General features: G+C 40.9%; 1 protein-coding gene across 1 annotated transcript in view; it reads right to left on the bottom strand.

Moving 5' to 3' along the window:
- Positions 1-26,090, bottom strand: part of FAS (Fas cell surface death receptor) — a 31,100-nt gene extending 5,010 nt beyond the window's left edge. The window contains exons 1-6 of the mRNA XM_006147610.3: positions 25,850-26,090; positions 10,449-10,614; positions 4,025-4,162; positions 2,856-2,964; positions 1,080-1,141; positions 301-363 (exon numbers count right to left, since the gene is read on the bottom strand). Coding sequence (XP_006147672.1) covers positions 301-363; positions 1,080-1,141; positions 2,856-2,964; positions 4,025-4,162; positions 10,449-10,614; positions 25,850-25,879 — 568 coding nt within the window. The 5' untranslated portion in view covers positions 25,880-26,090. The remainder of the gene's footprint in view (positions 1-300; positions 364-1,079; positions 1,142-2,855; positions 2,965-4,024; positions 4,163-10,448; positions 10,615-25,849) is intronic.
- Positions 26,091-26,605: the final 515 nt, after the last annotated feature.

Raw genomic sequence — 26,605 nt, 5'->3', positions numbered from 1 at the left:
ACTTTTGTTTTTTTTTTTTTTTTTTTTTTTTTTTTGCCAGCTCTGCCCTGCAGGAACTCTTGTTCCTAGGGAGGAGAGAATACCATTCAATGATCCAAAACTATTGTTCAGAAACAGTAGATAAGGGGTAATATCTTTTCTTATCAGCTGTTGAGAGGGCACTTGGTGGTAGAAAATTAACAGTACAACATTTGCACCTGCCTACTAGCATTCTTATAGGTAGGACACGATGGGAAATTCTTGAGGACAGCTATTTCCTGATTTATTTCAATCTATAATTTGAACAGCATAAGAACTTACCGTAAGCTATTGCTAGAATCAGGACCAGGAGGACAAGCAACCACAGCAAGTTAGATCTGGATCCTGTAGATCAGAACATTGGACATTTTATATAAAAATAAGTCATCTTTCAGGTCAGCAGGGGGCATGGTAGTTAAGGAGCTGGACTCCTATACGGCTGACCATGGTTTGAGTCTTGGACCTGGTGGCCTACTTTCTCACTCTCCCCCTCTCTCTCATGTGAGTGCATGCACCTTGTGGCAAATTAAAAATAATAATGATGATGATAAATAAAATCAAATAATTCTTTTTTAAAAATTATTTATTTTTAATTTTATTTATTCATTTACTTATTTTATTTTAACCAGAGAGAGACACAGAGAAAGAGAGAAAGTGAGAAAGCAAGCCACCACATCCAGGACTTGAACCATGGTTGGCCATGTGGGAATGTCCAGTGCCTTAACCAACACGCCACCTGCTGGTCCCAATAATTCTTTTTGAAAAGAAGTAAGGTTTAAGAACAAGTACAAAAGCAAGGGCCGGATGATGGTGCAATGGTAATGCAACTGGATCCATGTGGGAAAGGTGCGGGGTTATGTCCTGGGACCTCCCTGACCACAGTGGGTGGGTGTGGGGAGAATGCAAATCATACCAGCTGAGACTGGGAAAGCCTGTCTCTCTGTCTCTTTCTGTCTTGGAGGAAATAAGTAAATGAACTTTTATAAAAATGAATCCAAAGCAATTGAGTTTTCTGGAAATTTTACTGTGAGGATAGGAGAGACCTAAAAAGAAGTAATTACCTTGTTCTTTGCATTTGGTATTGCTTGTTTGTGTGCACTCCTCGATGATTCCATGCTCACACCTAGAAAAAAAATACAGTGAACTTTCAGAAAGCCTGGAAGACCGACTCTTCTATCATTCTCAGTGGTACATGATTCATCAGGGGTTGTTTTATTCATCTTTGCATCTCTGGCAAACATATCATCTCAGATATGTCTAGATTAACGTAAGTATAAGTTAATAACATAGTTTGGATGTTTAGATGAAAAATATCTTAGGGAGTGACTTTTTGAAGATCTCAGAGTGGACCAGCCAGTGGCATGGTGGTTGGGGTGACAGGACCCCACAAGGCTGCCTGGGCAGTTTGAGTCCTGGACCCAGTGACTTGAAAAACATGCTAGGTGTGTGCCCCCAAAATCCTGAAAGGAAAGAGAAATGAAGGAAAAGGGATTGAGGTGTGGCTATCCCTCGTGGCAGAGTGCCTTCTCATTCCCTCCATGTCTCTCTCTATAACTCTCCAGAAAGTAACTTGTAGGTAAAAAAAAAAGGTTAACATGGGATTCTTCAGATATTCAGGTAGCCAAATGCTGACAGATTGTCTGAGCTCACAGCCTGCCTTTGCCCATTACCTAAGTAAGTGAATTTGGGCAAGATAATATCATGAGCTTGTTGTCTTATATGTTTTATCCGTAACAGGGAGAAAATATTATCTGTGCTACACAATAAAATTAAGGTGAGAAGAAGATTAAATAAAATTATAAAAATCAAGATTTGAACTGCTGCTATTGCTGTTGTCTTACTGAGTTACACCCTTCCCCCAATACCTACTAGGCAGCCATCATTAGAGCATGCTCAGACACTTGGGGATAGAGCACAGAAAATTTTTCTAGCAAATAAGACAAATGGTATTATATCCCTGTTTTTGAATCCTATTAGATGAGTTCTTTAAAGTCTCCCCAAGATAAATTACAAGCTTTTTGTTTTACAAAACAGCATCTTACAAAGCAGAAGCTATTTTTACCACAAATATTACCTAATCCAATCTTCACACAAATAAAGCAGGCTGGACAAGAAAATATGATTTGCATCCTATGTGTGAGGAGACTGAAGCTCAGAGAGGTGCAGTCACCTGCTCAAACTAACTCAGCTAACCAGTAAAAAAGTGAGAAGCACAATGAAGTTTTCTGATTTAGAGTCAAAACTAATCTTTCGAACTCTTCATAATCCAGCCTTGACTTTTTTTCTGTCTTTCTTGCACTCTGGCCTGGTAGCTCATTCTCCTGGGCCTCTCCTATCTCTTTATAGCTGCTGTTCCCCTGCCTGAAATAGGTTTTCCATCCACGCACACCTGTTCCTGCTCCATCTTTCTTTCCCTCAAGGCTCAGTCTAGGTGTCAGATCTTCACCCCCGTCTTCTCCAGACAGAATTGAAAGGTTTTTCTGTGTAAGTGACACCTGGGAACAAGTTATTTTGTATGCTTGCATCGGGCATCGACACAGCGTAATCGCTGCTTTTCTTAATTCCTTAGCCTATGGACTAAGACCGTGATGCCAGGTACGTGTCTTGCTTACGTCACTAGCTTAAGCAGCCGGCACAGTGTCAAGTACACAGCAAGTGCTCAATAATGTTCAGTGCTCAATAATGTCTGAATGAGCACGGGCATCTAATTGCTCGGAGGCAAAGGAAGACTTGAACCCTAACTCATGACTCTTAGTCAGCACTGCTTCCCTCTAAGAAGAAAAAATCCCTCAAAGAATATCTAGCGTTTTAATCAGAAAAAAAAAGATTAAGCTTACGTGATGCAAGGGTCACAGTGTTCACACACAGAAGTGCTACAGAAAAAGTTTGGTTTACATCTGCACTTGGTATTTTGGGTCCGGGTACAATTTTTTTCCACTTCTAAACCTAGAAAACCAGTTTGCAAACTTATTAATTAAAGCAGTTAGTAATACATGGACTATGACAAAACTGCAACGAGCTGCACAGATTTTTGAGATCCATTATATATATCAACAGTCATGCCATCACCTTTGGCAATACCACTCGTGTTTAAATGCCAAGCAGGCAACCTCAGTTTGAAATCAGCAGCAATCATTCAGCAAGGCTTTTCGTAGACAATCCAGCAACCAAGACACAACTGCCGTTATTGCTTTGAGAGCCCCCTGTTCCTCTAATCTGGAGCCTCATTCCTCAAAGTGGGGCCTGCGGGCCAGCACCACCAGGGAGTTTAGTAGAAGTACAGAATGCCAGGCCCCATACTAGACTTAATCAGTCAGACCAGTGCCAAGGTCCTCACTTAGAAATTCCAATTTAATTGCTCTGAGTGGAACCTAAACACTGGCATTTTTAATAGCTCCCTGGGTGATTCTAATGTACAGCCAGCGTTGAGAAATACTGCTTTAGAGTCTGAATAAGGACAGGAAAAACTTTACATCTGGGTGTTTGAGGTCAAGGAAAACTAGGAGTACTTCTGTGATATTTTAATCTGGGTCCTTAGAAGAGATTCAGCTATCATAAAAACTCAGGTCCCCCGCTGGAATGTTTGAGACAAACCCAATCCCCAAAGAAGAAAGAGCATCCTACATCTTGGGTTTCTGCGTCCTTGTACCTGAAAGTTTCAGAGCCCTTGTTGGCCATGAGTAAGAGTCATCATACAGGCATAAATCTAGTCAGCGGGAAATGTTTCTGTGGTGTTCAGTGGTGCTGATAAACGCCATTCACAGCGTTCATATTTAGTTATTTGGCAAGATCTAGAAATACTGCCTAGATTTCACGCACAAATATCTAGAGGAGTGACTGGCTCAGTGCCTAGACCTGCTTTACCCCAGCCAGCCCCAAACTAGTGACTGGCTTAGTACCTAGACCTGCTTTACCCCAGCCAGCCCCAAATTGCCTCTTCCTCTATGCCAGTATAGCATGAGACCACCAGAACGGGCCTCTTTCAATTGCTTTTTGAGACACTTACCATGTCCTCCATCACAAAATTGACATCTTCGGCATCTAGAAGAATAATGTTCTTCGTCTGTATACTCCTTCCCTTCTTGGCAGGGCTTGCATCTTGGTTTTCCCTCATCAACTGTGCAGTCATCAGCTTTCCATTCACCTGCCCAAGAAGACAAGGGGCAAGTGTATGAGAAAGGTGGCCATACCTTCCAGCATAGGAGGTACTGACTAACAAGAAACCACTCTGAAAATGAGGGTAAAAGCAGGGAGAGCATTAAGCTAATGATATATGAATACAATGGAGAAAAAGGCTGTAAAAATTATGCCAGGAGCAGAAAGTCTCCCAAAAACTAAAAGAGTAACTGAAGGAATATGCCTCTAGAAATAGAATGATAACCAATAGGAGCATATAAAGGTGGGGAGGGAGGATTAGAATAACCACACGCACTGAAGAAATGCTCTTACCCCTAACTTCTCTGGGAGAGAGGAGATGTTGATAGGTATATATTCAGGGTAGAGGTGGCTACTCAGATTACTGAATTAATTCACTTTGTTTTGACTTCTCATTTTACTTTCTGAAATCCACAAATTCTGGTAAGAGATAATGCAGTTCAAGGAAAAGAGCACGTGAAGTTTTAAAGACCTGGGTCAAATCGTTAGTAGTTATAAAATCTTAACAAAGTTCTTAGTCTCTCTAAGCCTCAATTTTGTCATGCATATAATAAAGATAATAAGACTTCTCTTGCATTTCTATCAGAACTGTATCCTGCCTGCACTCATAAGGTGCCTTTTACTCATCTGCTTCTTTCCATTCCTTTATCAAGGTGCAGGGTATGTTTTGATGGACAGACATGAACATATTTATAGCATAATTTAGTATCAGATTTGTTGTCTTACTACAAACCATTTCAAATGATATTTATGTTTGCTTTCCTTTAGCTTACTTTAAAAATGAAGTGAGTCACAGGATTGCTACTACTAAGCATTACACAATAATGCCTTCTGGAAAATTCACTTATTTTAGCAAGTGTTTATTAAATGTCAATTGTGTGGTAGACTCTTTCTAGGGCCTAGAGATTGCGCAGGAGATAAGACAAAGCCTTGATCTCCAAGGGCTTTGCTTTCTCAGGCTGTGCAGAGGTTAAGGCACTGGATCCTATGGCCAATTGTATGGTTCAAGTTCCAGACCCAGCTGTTGAAAATCATGCTGGTTGCACCTATTCCATTCACATGCACACCAAGGATAATTTATGTTATGTTTCCTAAATATGTGACTTACATAATAACCTCATAATATTCTTGGGGTTAGCAGGTGGCATAGTGAGTGATTAAGGCACTAGACTCCCATATGGCCAACCCTGGCTTGAGATTCGAATCTGGCATCTTGAAAATCACACTGGAGACCAGCAGATGATGTAATGGTTATGTTGCTGGACTACCACATAGCTGATCATGGTTCAAATCCCAGATCTGGAAACTTGAAAATCACATTTTGTATGCTGTGATGATACTTAGGAAATGAATGTAAATTAAAATTAAAAAAAAAAAAACTAAACAGTTTTTCTTTTAATTAAAAAAAAAGCATTAAAAATACCTATTTGATGACTGTTGTAAGCTATACAGACCCTGCTAGGTGCTACTTTATAGTATATTCATTCTTCTCACTGAGGTTTATGCCTAAAGTCAGATATGTGTTCATGGATATGTATATATCAGCTGTGCTTGCTATTGAAAATATTTAGATTAATTAAGATATTTAGTGAAACAATAAAATGGGTGGGGGGAAGGCATAGAAAGCAACAATAAATACCAGACACAGTGTGGGAGGAGGGTGGGAAAGAACAGAGGGTGAGATATAGGGAATAAAGAATGGGGAAAAAGGTAAAATAAATAGGAAATAAGAAATGGAAAATTATTTGTTGACAATAACACATATGTTGATGTGTATTCTGGATGGAAAAATCTCATTTTGTATGTTGTAATGATGTACAGTGAATGAATGTAAAGAAAGGAAGAAAGAAAGAAAGAAAGAAAGAAAGAAAGAAAGTAAGTAAGTCACTCTTGGCGCATGTGCATTGCATGCCCAAAATCCCAAGAGGAGAATGAAGGAGAAGGGATTGTGGCCTGGAAAGTGATTTCTCACTTTCTGTCTCTGTCTCTCCAGTGAGCACACACACCCTTAGCAAAAAATTCTCTCTTTTTTTAAAAATAAATAAAGAAAGAAAATCATACCGGGTACGTGTGCCCAGAATCCTGGGGAGAGAATGGAGGAAAAGGGATTGTGCTGTGGCCATCCCCTCTGGGAGTGATTTCTCACTTTCTCTCTCACTGTCTCTGTCTCTCTCTGGCAAGTACATGCACCCTATGGGAAAAACCTTAAAAACCAAAACAAAACCTTATAACATTCTTTGTGATAAAACAAAATATTTACTACATAAGCAGATTACGAAAGGCAACATATATGATATTTTAGTAAACAAAGACAATAGTTTGCCAGAAAAAGTAAGTAAACTGGAAACCCAGAACAAAATTCAAATGTAAGGTATCAAGGCTATATAACATTGTAGCAATAATTTTTGTAAGTTATTTATTTAATTTAATTTACTATTATTATTACTTTAATTTTCTATAAAGCACTCACCACAAAGAGACAGAGAGAGAGAGAAAGTGAGAAAGCAAACCACCAAGTCCAGGGCTCTAATAGAGTTTGGCCATGGGGGAGTCTAGCACCCTAACCACCATGACACTTGCTGGCCCCAACACTATAGCTACATTTTAAAGAAACTGAGCCAAAGTACAATTTTATTTCTTGCTAGCAGCAGTGAATTATTTTTAACATTTATTCGTTTATTTATTTATTTATTTGTTGTGATTTTTCAAGTTGCCAGGTACAGGTCTTGAACTGCTGTTGGCCATGGGAGGATCTAGCACCTTAACTTCCATACCACCTGCTCGCCCCACAAATGAGATTTTAAGAGAATTGGCCCCTTTAAGTAATAACCTTGCTGATGTGCCTAGAGCAATGCTGGCCACATGATAGCGATACCATAAATCACAGGTTCTTTCTTTGCTCCAAAGCATACAATCTAAATTTATTAAAAAATGTTAAATGAGTGTCTGGTTTTTTTTCAAATATTTTTAAAAGAATGTTCTGACTATAAAATATATATGTTTATTGTAAAAAAAAAAAATCATAGCTGGGGCCAGCAGGTGATGTGATGGTTAAGGTGCTGGACTTGCACATGGCTCACAGTAGTTTGAGTCCCAGATCTGGCAGCTTGCTTTCTCTTTCTCTTTCTCTCTCTCTGTCTCTCTGGTGAGTGCACATGCCCTGTAGCAAATTAAAATAATAATAATAATAATGATAATGATAATAAAATTGTAGGAAGCAGGAAAATATAAAAAGCACCTATATATCAACTACTGTTAGGTATTGCCTAAATTTTGTTGCATTCCTATGTATATGAATACACATATATATATGTGTGTACATGTGTGTATATGTATTCATAATAAGTATGCATTATTTAGGGCCATTAAAGTCTGGACAGCAGGCCAAGGAAAATTGATAGAATCATTAATTTTATATAATAAATATATATACTAATTATACATTATATATCATACATATTATATATATATAATATGTATAATATACAATCCTTCTTATTGGAGACAGTAATGTGGTAAGGTTTTTTAAAAATCAATCTTTCAAAAATGTCAGCTCGGGAACCAGCAGTTAGCATAATGGCTATGTCGCTGGACTCCCACGTAGTCGACCGCGGTTCGTGTCCTGGACCCAGTGGCTTAAAACTCACGCCGGGCGCGTGTGCGTGCGTGCCCAAGATCCCGAGAGGAGAATGGAGGAGAAGGGATTGCGGCGTGACCATCCCCCCTGGGGGGTGATTTCTCACTTTCTGTCTCTCTGTCTCTGTCTGTCTGGCGAGCGTACACGCCCTATAGCAAAAATCTCTCCAAAAAAAAAAAAAAGTCAGCTCACATAATCATTAAAAATAATACTATACATATTTTATTTTGATTTATAAAACATAACTCATATAAGCACTTGTGAAGTTTATAATGTAGAGTCAAGTTATTAGAATTCCAAATTCTTTCCTACTTAAGTCACATCCGTAATGCTTCACTTAAGATTTCTTGTTTCTGTTTTCCTTTCTCTTTCTTTGCCTTCCTTGCTTTTCTCTCTCCTTCTTTTCCTTTTGATGAAAAGAAAACTTAAGCAATAATCTATTTGAATCACTTTAGAGATTTTTCATGATTCTTTCCCACTGTTTTATATTTATTACATGAACTATTTTTTAGCAGCTTATCATTACTGAAAATCTCCAAAATATTCAATCTAGTTTTTCACAGAAATATATCTGTCTTCTCTGTATTCATATTTCACTGATTATATAATATTTAATTAAAGTACATTACGACAACATCAATGAGTCAAAACAGATTTGGATGCAACTTGAATATTGATGACCCTAACATTCAACAAGAAGGAATAGAACCAGCAAGAGTAATTAACACATGTCAGATGCCATCGAGAATATTCTAGACAAGAAGCGGAGAGAACCACTTAACCCAGACAGGTAGTCAATTAGAAATCACTTCAGAGGATTTATGTAAGAACTGTATTAGAAATAAATCAGGGGGCCAGCAAGTGGCATGGTGATTGTTAAGGTGCTGGATTCCCACACAGTTGACTGTGGTTTGAGTCCCACACCTTCCGACTTGCTTTTTCACTTTTCCTCTCTCTCTCTCTCTCTCTCTCTCTCTCTCATCTCTCTTTGGGGAGTATACAAGCCCTAGAACAACAACAACAAAAAAAAAACTTAAAGAATAATACAACAATAAGTAAAATTAAATAAAAAATAATTCTTAAAAAAAGTCAGAAAAAAAAGACTTTGATTAATACATAATACCCCAGCCTTTGACTACTCCAAAATTTATTTAAGCAATTCCACATCATTAGGTATCATATTGAAATGTCATGCTTTGAATATTTGCCTTTATTTATGATTGTTTTCTTAAGACATCTTCCTATAAATCAATTACCGTCAGTAGGTATAAACATACATTCAAATTTTTGACCCGCATATCCAAATTCTTTTCTTAAAAGTTTGTGACAATTTGCATTCCAATAATTATATATGAGAGATCTTCTTTTGCAAATAAGCCCACTAGGGCTGAGATTACTTATTAAGTGAAAATAAAACAATGCAAAATCAAAAACATAAAAAAGACCCAAATCTTTGACAGATTGCTAGGCAAAGCATATTATCTTTGTTTTCATTTGCATTTTAAGTTTTAAAACTATGAGCAAAGATTTCAATTCATAAGGTAAATTGATTGCATTTAGCAAGTTGTAAAAACGTCAGAAAGCCATTCTTTATCCCTGTTTGGAGAAGGATGAGTATAAATGGACTTCAGCACAAATGGGTTGGAGTATAAAGATTTTTCTCATGAGGGTCATTAAAATCTGGACAGGAGGCCAAAGGAAACTGGTAGAATTGTTTTACAAGCAGGACCCACACCTGTTTTGCAGCTTTGGTGCTAGAAGCCTGGAGGACAACCATGACCCCTGGTAGGTCATTCACTGTTCTAGGCTCTATCTCATAGGCCCACATGTTGCTTTCCTTTATGTCCCTGTCTTACTGCAGCTGGAGATCCCTATCTGTATATGTAAAGGTAGTCAACCCTACTCCAAGCAGAAAAAGGTTTGCACAATCACACTCTGCTCATCTCTACACTGCTAGTGTTGGAAGGATTTCCGATCTGAAATTGGTTTGTATTTCACAGCACTGCTTTTTAAAAAATGATTGGGTTTTGTCCGCTCTTTTTCTAGTTCATCTAGTTTCAGCTGCAAAATGCAAATGTATTTTGCAGGCTTCAGTGCCAGGACAAACAGCTTTTTTAGAGGCCTTCAATGAAAAGGAAGTGCTGACAACATGCTTTGAAAAACTGTATCATACCCCACAAAGATGTACAACAATCTAATGTAAAAAAGAAATTTAAAAATATTTCTTAAAAATGAAAAAATAAAAAGAAGTGCTGAAACACGTCCTTTAAGGGTAGAAATCACTTGCTTTCAAAGCTCCATTATTATGATAGATAGTGGTCGGTTTTGACATGGTAAGCTTAAACAACCATGAATGAGTCTTCTTTTGTTCATGAAAAATGAAGCCAAATAGAAAAATCTTCTTATTCTGGAGGTCCCTATCATTTAAAAGTGATATTTACTTGTAACACCTTGTGTTAAAGATGAGTAAAACCAGTTTTGGAAAAACAATTTCATGTTTGTATTTTCTTCTCCCAGTAATCCTATGTATTAATAACATAGGAAAACCAAAGCTATAAAAATACGTTACTCATTATAGCATGACGCTATTCTTCACACTAATTTGTATACTTATCTCGGGATATGTGGTGTGACTTACCAGGAAGACACGGCTGGCAGCAGAACTGGCCCCCACGATGCAGGCCTTTTTTTTTCTGAGTATTATTTTGAAAAATGTTCTTCCTCCATTCTGACCCCTCAGAGTAGGCATCAGTCACTTGGGCATTAATGCTTTTGAACAATAATCCAGGAATAGAGGTAAGTATCTGTAAAAGATAAGAATAGAGAGAATGTTACTGATTTCTGAACTAAGCAACGTGGTAACCAGGTGTAACCCACCCAAAACGGCTGCATCGGCTGTGCCCAGGCTAACTCTGAGGAGGCTCCTTCCGCATGCTAACTTGTCTCCAAGGAAGGAGCAGATTATCTGTAACGCAACTCAGACCCGGGATCCCCAAACCACCGTAGAAATTTGAGAAGACTTCAAAGAACTCATGGAAAATGCATACCATGAGAAAAAATATGCATGGCTTTTACAATCATTTTTCAACCCACACAAACTTACATGTGTATGTCATTTCTCTACAAACTCTTTGAAGTCCCCTCCTAGCATCACAGATGGTAGGAGTTGGGTCACCACTCCAAAGTGAGTACTGTCTCCCACTTAGCACCCTGTCTCTGTGGGAGAAGTTACTGCGTTTCTGCATGTCTCAGTTTCTTTAGCTCTTGGGTAAGGCACTGAGAGCTCTGAGCACAGTATCTGGTACAGAATAAAGAAGTTCACAGTTGGTAATAGTGTCGTTCCTGTTATTATCACAGTCATGACGTTCCAGTGAGGGACTGCAGTATGGAATAGGAAAAAAGAAATTCCAAACAGTTACAGTTTGAATCCCAGTTCTGTTATCAAGTCTGTAACTTTAGGCAAATTACATAATCTCTGATGCTCAATTTCCTCATCTGTAAGTGTGAGCAGTATTTTCCTTCTTGAAGGGTTATTATTATTTTTTTTTAATTGTCAGAGGGCACATGAGCCTTGCTGAAAAGAGATGGGAGAGGGTGGAGGCATCCCTCAAGGGGTATGACTAGACTACAATCCTCTCCTCCATTTTTTCATCTTGTTGGGTTTGGGGGCACACAAATTTTGGGAGGCCTGGTATGTTTTTCAAGTCACCGAGGCAGGCATTCAAACCATGGTCAGCCATGTGGGGTCCAACTCCCTTAACCACTAGGTTGTGGAGCTGGCCCATCCTGAAAAGTTGTTATCAGGATAAAAAGCAGTAATTTCTGCCAGAACTGATACTTAGCTTAGAGCATGTCTATTTCTTCCCTTTTTATATGCAGGAGGAACAGTTTTGAGAAAGTTTCACTGGATATTCAAGCAAACAATAAATATTCCACCTAGTCCAACAGAATTTCTTCATCTTTGTTCAGAAAAAAATGATTCCTCTTTATAGAGAACAAATCAGGAATCTATTTTTGGTTCCTTTTTTCTGGAGACAAAAGCCCAAGACCATGCTGTTGAGTCATATTTTTCTTAGCCAGCCATAGAGTTGAGTTCCTAAGAAAATGAACAAAAATGGGCCAGCCCATCGTCTGGTGTGTAAGGCACTGGATCCCACAGGACCAACTGCATGGTTCAAGTCCTGGACCCAGTGTCTTGAGAAACACGCAAGGCATGTATGTGTGTGTGCCCCAAATTCCAAAAGGAGAGAGAAATGGAGAAGATGAGATCGCAGCATGACCACCTTCTGTGAGCTGCTTTCTCATTTCCTCTCTCTCTCCAGTAAGCGCATAAACCCATTGGCAAATAAAAAAAAGGGGGGGGGATGAGCAAAACAGGATATGGAAGTATTTGAAAGTAATCCTAGCTGAAATGTGCCCTAAGTTATTATTCTTCTTCTTCTTTTATTTTTCACTTAAATAGTCTCTCATTGGATTTAGAATATGTAAATTCTGTTGCTAATCATTAAAAACTTAAAAACTATTAGTCCCGAGTTTTGCTTTCTCAAGGCCATTGTTCAGTTTTTAATTTTTTTTTTTAGAAAGATTTTTGCTATAGGGCACATGTACTCGATGGAGAGACAGAGAGACAGAAAGTGAGAAATCACCCTCCCAGAGAGGATTGCCACACCACAATCCTTTCTCCTCCAGTCTCCTCTCGGGACCCTGGGCATGCATAGACATGCACCTGGTGAGAGTTTTAAGCCACGGGTTCAGGGACTCGAACCGCAGTTGACTACATGGGAGTCCAGTAATGTAACCATTATGCCATTTGCTGGTCCCCCATTGTTCAGTTTTTATGGCACAGCTCACATTTTCATTGCTGGAAGGTAAAGCCATAATTCTGGCAGATTCTAGTCTACATATATGAATCATAGCCACAGGAGTCCACACTGCCTTCTCATCACCACAGCCTGAATCCCTTTCAGGTCTCTAAACATCACATGGGGCCTCTGAATAAAGAAGGAGAACCAAAAGAGAAGTTGTTGACCATTTTCCCTCTTGGGATAAATGTGTTTTAAGAGGCATTTCTGGGGTCAGCAGGTCATCACCTGCTGTGATTGCTGCACTGGACTCCCAAATGGCCAACCTCCGTTAACATCCTGGGCCTGACGGCTTTAAAATCATGCTGGGCATGTGTGTGTGCATACCCCAAATCCCAGGAGGAGGAGGGATTGTGGTGTGGCCATCCTCCTTGGGGGATAATTTCTTACTTCCGCTCTCTCAGTTTCTTTCTCTTGCCCTATGACAAAAACCCTAAAAAGTTAAATAAAAAGAGAAATTTCTAACAGCCATACTTGCGAGAGGGAAAATGACAATGAAGTAGCTGAGTTGTCCAGGGTCACGCACTAGTGAAAGGTAGAGCTGGAACTTGCCTAAGCTCTATTCTGATTTCTAGTATAGTGGTTTTTGGCTCTACTCCCAGAGACAGTAAGGTTCACATAGAATATAGCTTACTTTATGTATACGAAAAATTCTCTGTAAAAAACCACTGGAACCCAGGGCCAGCAGCTGGTGTGGTGGTTGAGACACTAACTACCAGATGACCCACTGCGGTTTGAGCCCTAGACCTACCCTGGGCTTGGAAATCATGTTGGGAGGGTGTGTGTGCATGCCCAAAATCCCAGGAGGAGAAGGTAGAAGGGATTACAGTGTGGCCATCCCTACTGGGGAGTGATTTCTCATTTTCCCTCCCACTGTCTCTCTCCAAGGAGTGCATGCACCCTATGGCAAAAATCTGAAAAAATAATAACAACAAAAGAAAAAAGAAAAACAAACAAACAAAATAAAACTGGGAGCAGTACACAGATAAGAAGACTTTTGCCAAACTAGGCTGATTTCACTACTAAACCATCCCCCCTTCGATCTAACAGACATTTGCTAGGCACCTACTACATGCTATTTTCTCAGAATACAAAGATGAGTAACATTGATTGTAATGGAAAATCAATGTCAAGTTTCCAAAAGCATGTTGCAGATGGGCAGGCGACATGTACTGCATTAATAATTTGGGGAAGTTTTACATTATATGTTTGTGTGGCTCTTACTTTTTAAAGCACCCTCTCTCTCTGTCTATCTCTCTTTCTCTCTTTATTCTCTCTCTTTCTCTCTCAGGTATGAGTTATGCATGAGTCCTCTGGCAATTAAAAAAATAATAATTGATGGGACCAGCAGTTAGCATAATGGCTGTGTCACTGGACTCCCATGTAGTTGACCACGATTGGAGTCCTGGACCCAGTGGCTTAAACTCACACCAGGCTGTGTACGTGCATGTCCAAGATCCTGAGAGGAGAATGGAGGAGAAGGGATTGCAGCGTGGCCATCCCCCCGGGGGATGATTTCTCGCTTTCTTTCTGTGTCTCTTTCTGTCTTTCTGGCGAGTGCATGCGCCCTATAGCAAAATAAATAAATAAATAAAAAATAAAATAATTGCTACTCAATAGCAGATGTGTGTGTATGTCCCCTGGGAATGAACAGCGTCCTCTCCTTTTTGTATGTTCATTGCACTCTGTATCCAGAAGACTGATATGAGCAGGTTCACGGTTCTTGGTTTACATGTCGAGCACTCAGGAAAGCTGCAGAGTTTTCATTTTTTTCTTTGTTACCGTTAATGCTATTTCTGGGAAAATGTGCATAGGCTCCGCCTCTGGAGCTGTCTGTCTGGACAAAATGTACTTTCCACTTTACATTGTTTTAGCTTTGAAGTTTTTCATTGGGAATCAAAATACATTCCATATTTGAGAGATACGAAACTGGAGTAGAGGGCAGTGAAGAGACACAGATGTCACTGGAGATGCCAGCACTGACCTTACCTCATATGGCAGTGACCTTCAGAGCTGAATTTGTGGAAACATTCCTTAGTTCAGCATTAAAGAATTACATCAAGTGTACAGAAGAAAAATGGGTCTGCAGAGAGCCTTGTCACTGTCTTAAATGTGATCTAACAAGCCTTCCACACAACTTGCATTTTTACATTTTCATGTTAAGTCAAGTTTGCGGAATGCAAAGATTTAACTCAAACTTTCCAAGAAGAAACTGAGGCATATTAGTTGTAACAGGACAGGAAACCCACAAAAATCCTACAAGCTCTGTATGCTCAATTTCTTTTTCAAGGAAGTTGCAAGAAATGGGTTAGACAGAAGGTCTGAAATGCAGACAATAAGAGCAAGTGATAATAAAGTGAAACAAAGAAAAAATAAAACTGTTTTAAATCTCCATCAAAATAAAGATTGAAAAGTCGAGAAATCCTGTTTGTATAGTCTGCTAGGAATAATGTCAGTTAATCTAATAGTCAATTAATTAAGCAAATACTACCAAACACCTTTTATATGTCAGGCACTGTCTGACAATTGCCTGGGAATGTATAGTAGATAAACAAAATCTTTTTAATAGAATTTATATCAAGTGGGATGTATTAGCATTCTCCTGAAAAATGGATTACATGACTGAGAGGCTGGGCAAGTCCAAAATCTGATGGGGTAGTATAGCAGCCGTGAACTCTGGGAAGAACTGCAGTTAAGTCCCAAAGCAGTCTGCTAGCAGAATTCTTGCTCAGGGAGGTAAGGCGATCAATCATTATTTTATTAAGGCCTTCAACAAATTAGATAGCAGGTGGAACCTACAGTCAACCACGTGGCTTTCTAGCATTGCAGTCCAAAACGCTATGAAATGCACCACCTCGGCCAGGCCCAGAATAATTTTTGAGCAAATATTTGGGCACCATGGCCCAGCCAAGTTGACATGTAAAATTAACCATCACATCAGGGAAGATGGTAATTAAAGAAAGAAATATACAATATATCAGAGAGGAATAAATGCTATTTAAACTAGGAAGATCACTGAATAAGAGGTCACTGGGCAGTTACTGGATGGAAGTGCAAACGAGAACTGGGAGGATGGCTATTGGGAACAAGTTTTCTAGGCAGGTGACACCCAAAGCCTTTATGTACACTTGGCTTGGGTCAGATGAGGCAGAACTCAAGGTTCAGCAAAAATATCGCTAGAAGTTATTAAAATAAACAAAGATCAATGTTTTCTGAACCACACAGATAATTAACATCTTGACATTCAAGCCCACAGTGGGATCACATAGCATACTATATTCATAGATACTACAATCTCAAAAACTCCCAGAATGTCTGAGTCTTTTTACTCACAAGATTTTGATTTTTTTTTTTTTTTGCAAATTAGAACATTTGCTTCTTTCTCTCCCTTTCTGAATCACTTATGAAAATGTTAAATGAGAATACCAATCCCTAGAGGGTTATACTTATGCTCCCTTATGACACTTGCCTGGCCTTTTACAAAGTTAATTTACACATATCACCTCTTGTAGGTTCAATAAATGTATGCAGGAAAAGTTATTATGATGTTTTTTATAACTGAGCAAGCTGAGCACAAAGTACAAGAAATGACTTGTCCAGCAACCCACAATTAGGAGTGACTAAGAAGGTATGCAGACCCAGCACTTCTGGCCCGATCTGGGCTCCGTTTCAGGTTTTTAAGATAGTTTCCTAATGACTTTTTACTTCATTTAGGCACATAAACCACTCAATTTGTTTTCAGGCAGTTGCTGGCAAAATGCCTGCGTGTTAAATACATACGAACCTGCAAAACAAATGGATGTTGGTGGCAGGACGGATGTTTGGAGCAATTTCTGTGAGAACCAGAAGTCCACCTATAAACTCCCTACTCTGGGAAAACTGTGGCCTACAGTCTGGATGGCAGAGAATCAAAACCTGGCATCCCCAGCCTGCAGCGAGGGAGGAAGTCAAGTGGCATTGCCCCCTCCAGCCATGTGCCCCTCCTCCATGAGTGCTATCATGCAGGGGGAGTGGTCTGGGCCACACAGACAAATAACATACAGGAGTCTTTGTATTTGTTCCCTTTGAGCCTCTCAGAAACACAGGTACATGAGGGCTTGTACCTTGTATCAGATGATAAGAAACTGAGAGATTGACTGGATATTTATTCACTGTAGCATCAGTGAGGATTCACTTGTCAGGGTCAACCAGGTTATTGAACAGTAGAAATGAAGCAGGCATGGACAGTCCCAGAACATGATGACCCCACCACAGTCTGACTGGCTTGCCACATCATCCCTACAACAGAACATACTCAAGATATAACATGGCATTTACCAAAAAAAGCAACATCTTAGTGACATAATTAAATAACTACAGGAAGAAATTGAGGCTCCCCTGGAGGATTACTTCAAAGAGTCAAAGGCGGGACCTGCAGGTGGTGTGGTGGTTAAGGTGCTGGATACTTCCACATGGCCGACCATGGTTCAAGTCCTGAACCTAGTGGCTTGCTTTTTCAGTTTCTGTGTGTGTGTGTGTGTGTGTGTGTGTGTGTGTGTGTAGTCAAATTAAAATAAATTAATGAATAAATAAAATGAAATAAAAACGAGTCTAAGGCTATTAACCCTTAAAGATGAGCTAGAATTTGAAAAGGAAGGGGAAAAAAACCCCTCACATTCTCTCTGTTTTCACTGGAGTTCAAAGCAAGCAGGAAGAGACTTTTTAAAAGCAGAAGAGAGGCCTGCAGGTGGTACAGTGGTTGAGGTGCTGGACTCCCACAAGACTGAATGCAGTTCAAGTTCCAGATCGGGTGTCTTGAAACTCACACTGGGCATGTGTACGTATGTGCTCAAAATCCAAAGAGGAGAATGGAGGATTGTGGGTAGGATTGTGGTGTGGTCATGGGGTGGTTTCTCACTTTCTGTCTCTCTGTCTCTCTGGTGAGCACACACTCCCTATAACAAAAAAAAAAAAAAAAAAAAAAAACCGAAAGGTAAAAAAGGTGTTGGATGGAGTGGGCCAGGAAGAATTGCAGTCCTCTAGATGACAAGAATGAGTAGAGAGCAGCCTGGAACAGTTAGTGAGAGGGTTCCGTACCGAGCTCGGGCATCAGCAACTACAGGCGGCTGGTGGTGACAGCATGGTAGCAGCAAGCTCTGTGGTGACCATGGTGGAGTACTTCATTTCTAACCCAAGCCCATAAGGAGCATTTTCATTATGTCCACTGTGCTTAGCTACTGCAAAACAATGCTCTCTGGATGGGGGTGGGGGGTACAATGGTGGTCCAGACAAGTCAACACCAAAAGGTTAGAGCTTAAGGAAGTGAGAGAAAAGAAGGAAAATTCAAGGAAAATTGTTTCCCCAGGAAATTAACACATTGAATTTTTCTTTATCTTTTTTTCTTTTTTATTTTTTAGGATTTTTGCCATAGGATGTTTGGCCATCCCCTCAGAGGGCGATTTCTCATTTTCCTCTCTCTCTCTCTCTGTCTCTGTCAATCTCTGGTGGTGCATATACCCTATACCAATTTTTTTAAAAAGAGAGTATCTGTGGTTTGGTTCTTGTGTCAGTTTGCTAGTACTGACATCACCAAGTACCACAGCCTGGATGGCTTCAGCAATGGAATTTACTGTCTCACAGTTCAGGAAGCTAGAAATCTGAGGCTAAGGCATCTGTAAGTTGATTCCTTTGAGGGCAGGGATGAAAGGATCTGTCCCAAACCTCTCTCCTGGGCTTCTATAACAAATGACTTCATTCTCCATTCTCCCTTGGTATTTGGGGCATGCATGCACACATGCCCGGCATGTTTTTCAAGTCACTGGGTCTATGCCTTGAACCATGCAATTATCTATATGGGATTCAGCCACCCCAACCTTCATGCCATCTGCTGGCCCCAAACCACAGCATCTCCATTCCCTCAGATTTTTGATCTGAGGGATATTGGTAGTGCAAATGAATTTGGGACCTTTCATAGCTGGGCCCAAGGATCTCCCATCTTGAATGATTGACAAGAGGTTTCTCATTTCTTTAGGACTAGAATCAAACCAGAATGACTTCTTCCCAGACATACAGCCCCACAAGGCTGTGTTGAACTCTAACCCTCCTGTACCATTGAGGACAAAAGTGAAGCAAGAGAGAAAGTTCTACTGACTAATTCTGCTTGCTTGCTTATTAGGCTTTCAGTTACTTATCAACATCCGGGAAAAGAGAAATTCTAAAAAGACCACCGATAGCTCACCATTTCCAATGATTCCATGCATCTTTAATATATATGTGTAAAAAATAAGGAAATAGCAATGTCATTTTTATAGTAGGTACATTATTGAAAAACAAAAATAATTTTTTTTTCATGAGACAGATCAAGTTTTTATTTTTTAAAAATGTGTAGATTAAAGATATTCAAGGCAATCTCATCCCAGTGGTACCCTCTTTCTTTGTTCAGGGAAGTTTCTGGGCAGTCCCAGGAGAGAGACGGTTGAGGCATCCAGTGTGACTGGTCAGACCCTGACTAATCAAGCCATAAATAAAATGAGGAAAATAAAAAATTCCATCCGGGATTAGATTTTTTGTTTTGGTGCTAGAGTTAAAGAAATATTTCTCTAAACCATGACTCACTCACTCACAGCAAAATCACATAATAATGCATTCAAAAGCAAAATCAAAACAAACACAATGCTTAGGCCCCACCACAGACCAAAGGAATCAGGATCTCTGACAGTAGATCCCTCCTACTGATTATCATGTTTTTTCTTTTTTTAAGTTTTTGCCATAGGACATGTGTGCTCACTGGAGAAGACAGAGACAAACAAGGACAGAAAGAGGGAAAATGAGATAATCACCCCCTGGGGGGAACAGCCATGCTGCATTCTCTTCCATTCTCTTCTCATCTCTTCCATTCTCCTCTCAGAATTTTGAGCACATATACACATGCACCTGGTGTGAGTTTCAAGCCACAGGGTTCGGGACTGAAACCACAATCAATTGTATGGAAATCCAGCCGCCTTAACCACCATACCACCTGCTGGTCCCCTCCTCATGATTACCTCGAATAAGAATATCCCATGATTGTGACACTTAACACAGCAGAGCAAAACCAAGCTAGAGGCACCAGAATGTGAGGTCAGCAGGCTACTACGTTTACATGTGAGAAGCAAAGTTTTATAGACTAACAGCATCTGTGTTCCAAACTTGTAAAATTTAACTTTACAGGGAGAAATTAAGTCTAAGAGGAGGGTAGAGAAAACAGGTAATGTGAAGGCTGTTAAGTCCTGCACTTGTGCCTAGAGCCCTTAGGTGGCCAGCAGGGTCAGTAAGCAACAGGACGTCAAGCAAGCAAGTGTAATAGACAGTAAACAGTGGGAAGGGCTCGGGCCAGCTGGTGGTGTGGTGGTGGTGAAGGCAGCTGGATCCCATATGGCTGACTGCACAGTTCGAGTCTCGGATTTGGCAGCTTGAAAAACATCAGATGTGTGTATGTGTATGTGTGCGTGTGTATGTTGGGGGGAGTGTGTGCACCCCAAATCCAAAGAATAGAGGAAAAGGGATTAAGGTGTGGCCATCACCTAACAGTTTTCTAAGACATGGTCAGGAACCATTTCATTGGTTTTTAATTTGATTTAGCCAGTTTATAATTTAATCATTTTCTTAAACCAGACCAAGAAATATGAGATGAATCACAATCAATATGTTGGGGGGTGCTATCTCACTTTCTACCTCCAACCCCTCACAAGTGCACATGCCCTATGGAAAATTTAAAAAAAAAAAAAAAAGGGTGGGAAGGGCTTGTTGAACTGGAAAGCCTAGACCCAGGAGGTGGCCATTACTGAGCCCAGGGAAACAGGGGTCCTGTGGTCTATGAGCACAGATCTTCCATTTCTCAAGAAAAAAACTAAACCCCCCAATATTTAACTACATTTATTTTTAATATTAGTTATTAAAAATATTAAAAAATTATTAAAATATTAATATTAAAATAAATGTAGGGATACATGAATGCATGGTTTCTGTTTCAATACCATACAGGATAAATAAAACAGCCTGGGGCCTATGTGGGCCCCATGTTACAGATCAGGCCTAAATCCTTACAGACATTCATATGAAAAAACAGATGACTAAGAATCAAAGCTCAATATTCAGCAAAAGATAAGAGTCGTAACCCACATGATCTGAGTTCATTCTCTCTCTTTTTTTCAAGATTCTGTCCTCAGAGATCATTTTATATTGCTACGGCCTCACAGAATATAGAGGTGAATAAGTGTATAATGCTGAATGCCTTGGCTAAAGGACAGTCTATCTTTAATGAATACAATTATATATATATATATATACAGGTCCATGTGCTGCATGCCCACAATCACAGAAGGAGGAGAAGGAATTGCACTGTGGCAAGGTCATCCACCCTGGGAGGTGATTTCTCACGTTCCCTCTGTCTCTCTCTGGAATGTTCATGACCCAAAAAACAAAAACAAAAACAAAAGAAACAAAAAATAAAAAATAAACAAAAAATTAAAAAAAGGAATTGCTTTCTTCGGGACAGCTTGTGCGAGATGGTTAAGATCTCACATGGCCAACTACATTTAGTTTTAGACCTGGTGGCTTGAAGAACACACTGAGTGCATGTGCCTATGCACCCAAAATCCCGAGGGGAGGAAGAAATAGAAGAGAGGGGATTACAGTGTGACCCTTCCCCCATGGGGAACGCTTTCTCACCTTCTCTGTCTCTGTCTCTGTCTCTGGTGAGCATGTGTACCCTATGGCAAATTTGGGGAAAGTGTTTTCTTTATAATAATAAATTATAAGAATAAGTCATAGAATAATGACTAAATGATAAATATGATAGCAATCCCAGCTCTTTTGGCAAATACTGTTTCAACAATACATCTAATAAAAATAAGATAAAAAATTGCCTAGAAATTCAAACAGGTTCGTGTATATGCAAAGTGACATAAAGCAGGCCATAAATAGCATGGCTAAAACATGCCACTATGTTATGTATAGACAAGGGTAAGAGGCTAAAATTAAAAATGCTTGTATTATGGGAATGACTTGACTTTTTGTTTCCCATCACATTATGTTTGCGATATTTACCTATCTAAACAGAAGGAAGAAATGTATTCACAATCCTAAATTTCGCTTCTAGCTGTTTTCTACCTTATGGATCAAGTCTTAAATTCTGTCCTTTTATTATTTTTCATCATAAGTAGTCTTTAGTACCTATTATAAAACATGTGCTCATCAAGGGACTTTCGAGACCCAAGATAATTCACCAAGAGCCCTTTACTAGGGGTTTTCAAGGGGGGATTTCCTTATTCAGGTTTCTGACCACATCTTAGAAAACTGTTACTCTCTCCAACCAGCACTTGTATCAGTGATCTGGCTTCCCGAAATCATTCTGGCAGCCTTTAGAGAGATTCCTTTGACATACTGACACCTCCACTGTAAGATTATTTAAATGACTTGCCCAGTGTTCCAAAAAGACTCAGAGACTATATCCAAATCCAGGTTCTTCTTTGCCTCTATTTCATCACTTTCCCCTCTGTAAACTCAGTGCAAGAAATATCTCCAAACTGAATTCTAATTTGCTGCCTCAGGGTGGTCATTGTATTTCAGGCAAGGACAATCAAAGACTTTTCATTCAAATAACTGTAGCTAGCAGTAGGGGCCCTGATAATCTCCAAGCATCAGTTCAATTTTTGTCTCCCAATATTGTAGTCATCGATAAACGTGTTTTTCTATCCTGATTGTTAATGTTCTGATTCATATTTCATCAATTTATTGTATCATAAAAGTTTTCACGTCATGTTCAAGCCCATTTGAGAACCAAAAATAGAAACATATTGGTTGTGACCCATCTTACATTTCTTCGGTCTGGTTTAAGAAAATGATTAAATTATATACTGGTTAAATTAAATTAAAAATCAACTAAATTGAATTATAAGATGATTAAATTAGAATTAAACACCATTCTTTATTTCCCCCTGTACATATGAGGGGACTTCAGAAAGTTCGTGAAGAATGCATATTACATAAAACTATGCATGGATTTCAAAGTATTTATGCATCAAAATAAACTCATATTTTAGTTCTATTTTTTCACAAACTGAAGTACCCTTGTACACAGTTGTACATTGGTTTCTTTTCCAAACGCTCTCTTCTTTCCTTCGATCATAATTTTGAGACGACTGTTTCAAAGAAACCGTAAAAGAAAATGGCTGCATAGTGACTCCTGGCTAGTGTCCTAAAACTCACAATAAAAAGACTTCAAGGTTATGTATGGTTCAAAAAAATGAAAAGAAAAAAAAAGAAAAGAAAAGAAAAGGAAAAAGAGTGCTTGCAGCTATTTTGCAAATTTGTAAGCTGGACTCTGATCTCCCCTAGAAATTTGTCAACGTTTTACTTATTGTCAATGTCACGGAAAATGCACCCAGAAACCAGGGGACAGAAAACTAACTCCAAGAGAGCAGAAAGAAGGAAAGAGAAGCAAAGAGGTAGAGGACCAGGGTATGCACGAGATGCAGGAGGCACTAGAGGCTAGAGGACTTGGCAAGAGAGAGAAGGGGAAAAAGCAGCTTCCCCATCTACTGCCAGGCCACCGAAATGATTAAACAGAATTTGCTTCCCTGTTTCAAACATGAGTAGCCCGCCTCCGCCTCATCTGTGTGTTATCTACCACAGAAGCACGACTAAGTGGGGAAGCATAAAAGCAGGCATTTTCTGCAGACACATGAGGCGACACAACAGTGTGAAAACTTCTCTAGGAATCAGAGACATGATGGGGGGGGCAAGGCTGAGTGCTGCATAACTAAATTAAGAAGCAGCATATAAAAAGGGGGAAAATGACAGATACACTGCAAAATGTAAACCTTGATTACCTAGGCCACAGAATTATGTCTGCTTTTTTAAATTTTGCTCATCTGCATATAAATTATATTTAGTACGCTTGCATTTCCTAGACACACAGAATATAAAAATGTAATAAATTACACTTTATTTTATTACAGGTGTTATAATGAAGTGTATATGTGTACACACTACCTGTGTATGTACATCCATGCATACGTGTATGCACTCTTTCAGAAAAGCAATGTTTCCTTGGTTCTTTAAAAATGCATCCTCTGGTAAAGATGTTATCTATTAAATTAAACTATTTGGGCCTAAAACTACCCCTGTACTCCCACGCTTCGATTCCTGCGGATAAGCCAAAATTGTACACGTTAGGCTGTTTTTCTGAGCTGGCTGCTAGATTACAACCAATCACAGCAGCTAGGCTTCAGTCAATCACAAGCATCCCACCTTTTAAACCATGTTAATGCAGACAAACTTCAGAATGTAACCAATGATTTCTCTACCTCACTCCTCACTTACATTTTCTGTCTCATACTGCAGGCACACTTAAATGCCGAGTCGACCACAAAGCTGGCACGGGTTGTCCAGAAGTCCAGGGACAACGGCCCAATCTAAATCTTAAATGTTAAGATTTGGTCTATTAAAACTCTATAAAATTAGCTGGTTTATTTTTCTTTTAACAGTCCACAAGTTAAATAATCATTACAGGCTTTGACAATTTTGTTCCACTCTTGAAAGAAAATCTCACTGCCGAAGCAGTGGCTAATGACAAGAGAGAGATGAATATGGTCTGAGGGCTATGTATGGTCTCTTTTAATTTTGTATCTTGAATATATTCCGGAAGTTTTTAAAGGAACTCAAATATTACACATTATTTCGAAAAAGGACAGAACAATTTTTTTTTTGTCTAATCATGAAAGAGTGCTAGACAGCACATGCTTTTTCTTTATTTTCTTATTTTATTTAATTTCATTTATTATTACTTTTCATTTGACAAGAGAGTGAGAGAGAGAGAAAGCCACCAGGTCCAGGCCTTGAATCACAGGTGGCCATGTGAGAGTTCAGTGCCTTAACCACCAGGCCATCTGCCAACCCCATAAATATCCTTTTCCTTTGTTACTCTTGGTGTCATCTGAAAATCGGATGCAATCAGCAAATCCATGTCCTGGGCTTTGGAATTAGATCTAGGCTGGTCCCAGCTCTGCCTGTTACCAGCTGTGGGTCCCAGCTGAAGCACTCAAACTCTCTGAACCTTTTTCATCTGTAAAGTGAAGATGAGGACTTCCTCACCGCTGGGCTGCCAGGAGAATCGTCTAGACCACGTTTGTGCACACTCCCATCACTGTGCCAGGCACTCGGTAGGGGCTCAAGAACTCTAAGCGGCTTCAGAGCTCAGAGAACTGCTCTGGGCAGAGAGCCTTGGATCTGCCAACCTGCGGCTGGCGTTTCCGAGCTCTCCCCAAGGGGCCGCTCACGCCTCCAGGCCCGGGACTGGCGCTGATTGCGCGCGGTGGGAACGGGTACCCCCGCGGAAGCCGCGAGGCCGAGGAGAAACTACCGTGGGAGTGCAATTTAAAAAAGGGCGAGAAGGGGGTACAGAACAGAACAAAACACTAAACCACCGAGGCAGGGACTTACAGTCTTGGGGAGATGAATTCCCGGAAGGGAAACAAAACAGTTTCTTTTTCTGCCCGGCGAGAGCAGGTAAACAAGGCTTCCGAGGCGCCGTGAGCCCCAGAATAACTTTTTCGAGATAGAAACGGAGCCTCCCGAGGCCTTAGGTGGAACCACTGCCTGGCCGACCTGCTCCCCGAGTGTGAGAACTGTCCGAAGCCGCCATACCGGTGCAGGAGAGCGCGGTGCCCCAGCCCGCCCGGCGTGGCGGCGTGCGCTCGCTCCCCACTCCAGAACCGGCCTCTGGCTTGGTTTGCCCGTACGTGTCCAGAATAGCCCTCCCCTCTGCAGCCGGGGTCCCTGTCCGGCGACCCAAAGCCTCCCAGGTCCCTGCCTGCATTTCTCTCTGCCACCCTCCGACGCCCACCTCTTCTCTGCGCCCTGCACGGTCCCCCAACCCCACTCCTAAAGGCGCATCGGAGCAGCTCCACCTGCCCTGCGAGCACTTGGCGCCAAACCCCTAGAAAAGCGAGCTCCCCGGCTTCCTGAACACCAAGATTGAAGGGACAGACCTTGCAGCCCTCAGGAGATAAACTGTCAAACTCCTGCCCACCCTGGACCTCCCGGCGCTCATCGCTCTCCCCACCATGCGTCCCCGTCGCCACCGCCGCATGGGCCCCGGAGCGCCTTTCCCCGGCTGAGCAGGGAGAATCTTCCACCCGGGCAGCAGGGGGCTCACCAGAGACAGCAGAACCCAGGGCCGGGGCATGGCTGTGAAGCAATCCGCCGAAGTGAAAGGACTTCTCCGGGAGAAGTGACAGCTCTGGCTGGCCCCTCCTCCAGTTCTGGCTGGCCTCCGGGTGTGTCCTTTGGCAGGGCTTGCCAAAGTGCCAGCAGTCGCGCTTAAGCCGCCTCCTGTCCTGAGAAGCGTCTTTGAACACCTGTGGCCTGCGTCGTTGTTCCAAGAGACCACAGGCGACCTAAGGAAAAGCCCCAGAGGTCAGGAGGAGAGGGCAGAGAGCTTTGCTGGGGAACGCTGGGTTCCAGGCGCCTTGATTGATTCAGCAACTTGGCCTGCGCGGGCTGGGGCTGGGGCTGGGGGAAGCCCCGTGGTGGGGAAGGAGTCAGGGTTTGTTGCACAAATGGGCATTCCCCATCTGGAGGTGTTCCTGTAGTTGGCTGGCAGGCGCGGGTCAGGTGCGGATTTTCCTTCCTAAAAGCTTCTATGATAGTTCAGCCTGGGCGGGTTGAAGAGGTCCGGAGCCAAGCCTGAACTCAGAGCTGCACACATCCTGCCTGGCCTCAGGAGACTTGGCTAATTCCTGGGGACAATCGGTGGCAGACCTGAGCTTCACTCGGCTGTGGTATTGTGGCTAATGTGAGAGGCTCCCAGGAGCCCCTGAATCTTGTCCTAAGTGGTAGTTATTATACACAGGGTACAGCTACTGTGCTCCAGCGTTCAGAGAAGGAATGGCCCCGCAGGTTGTATTTCTCA

The sequence above is a fragment of the Tupaia chinensis genome, unplaced genomic scaffold, assembly GCF_000334495.1.
Source record: "Tupaia chinensis unplaced genomic scaffold, TupChi_1.0 Scaffold000217_1, whole genome shotgun sequence".
Classification (NCBI taxonomy): domain Eukaryota; kingdom Metazoa; phylum Chordata; class Mammalia; order Scandentia; family Tupaiidae; genus Tupaia; species Tupaia belangeri.
Note: the sequence above shows the minus strand (reverse complement) of the source record. Positions and strands in the feature narration are given on the sequence as shown.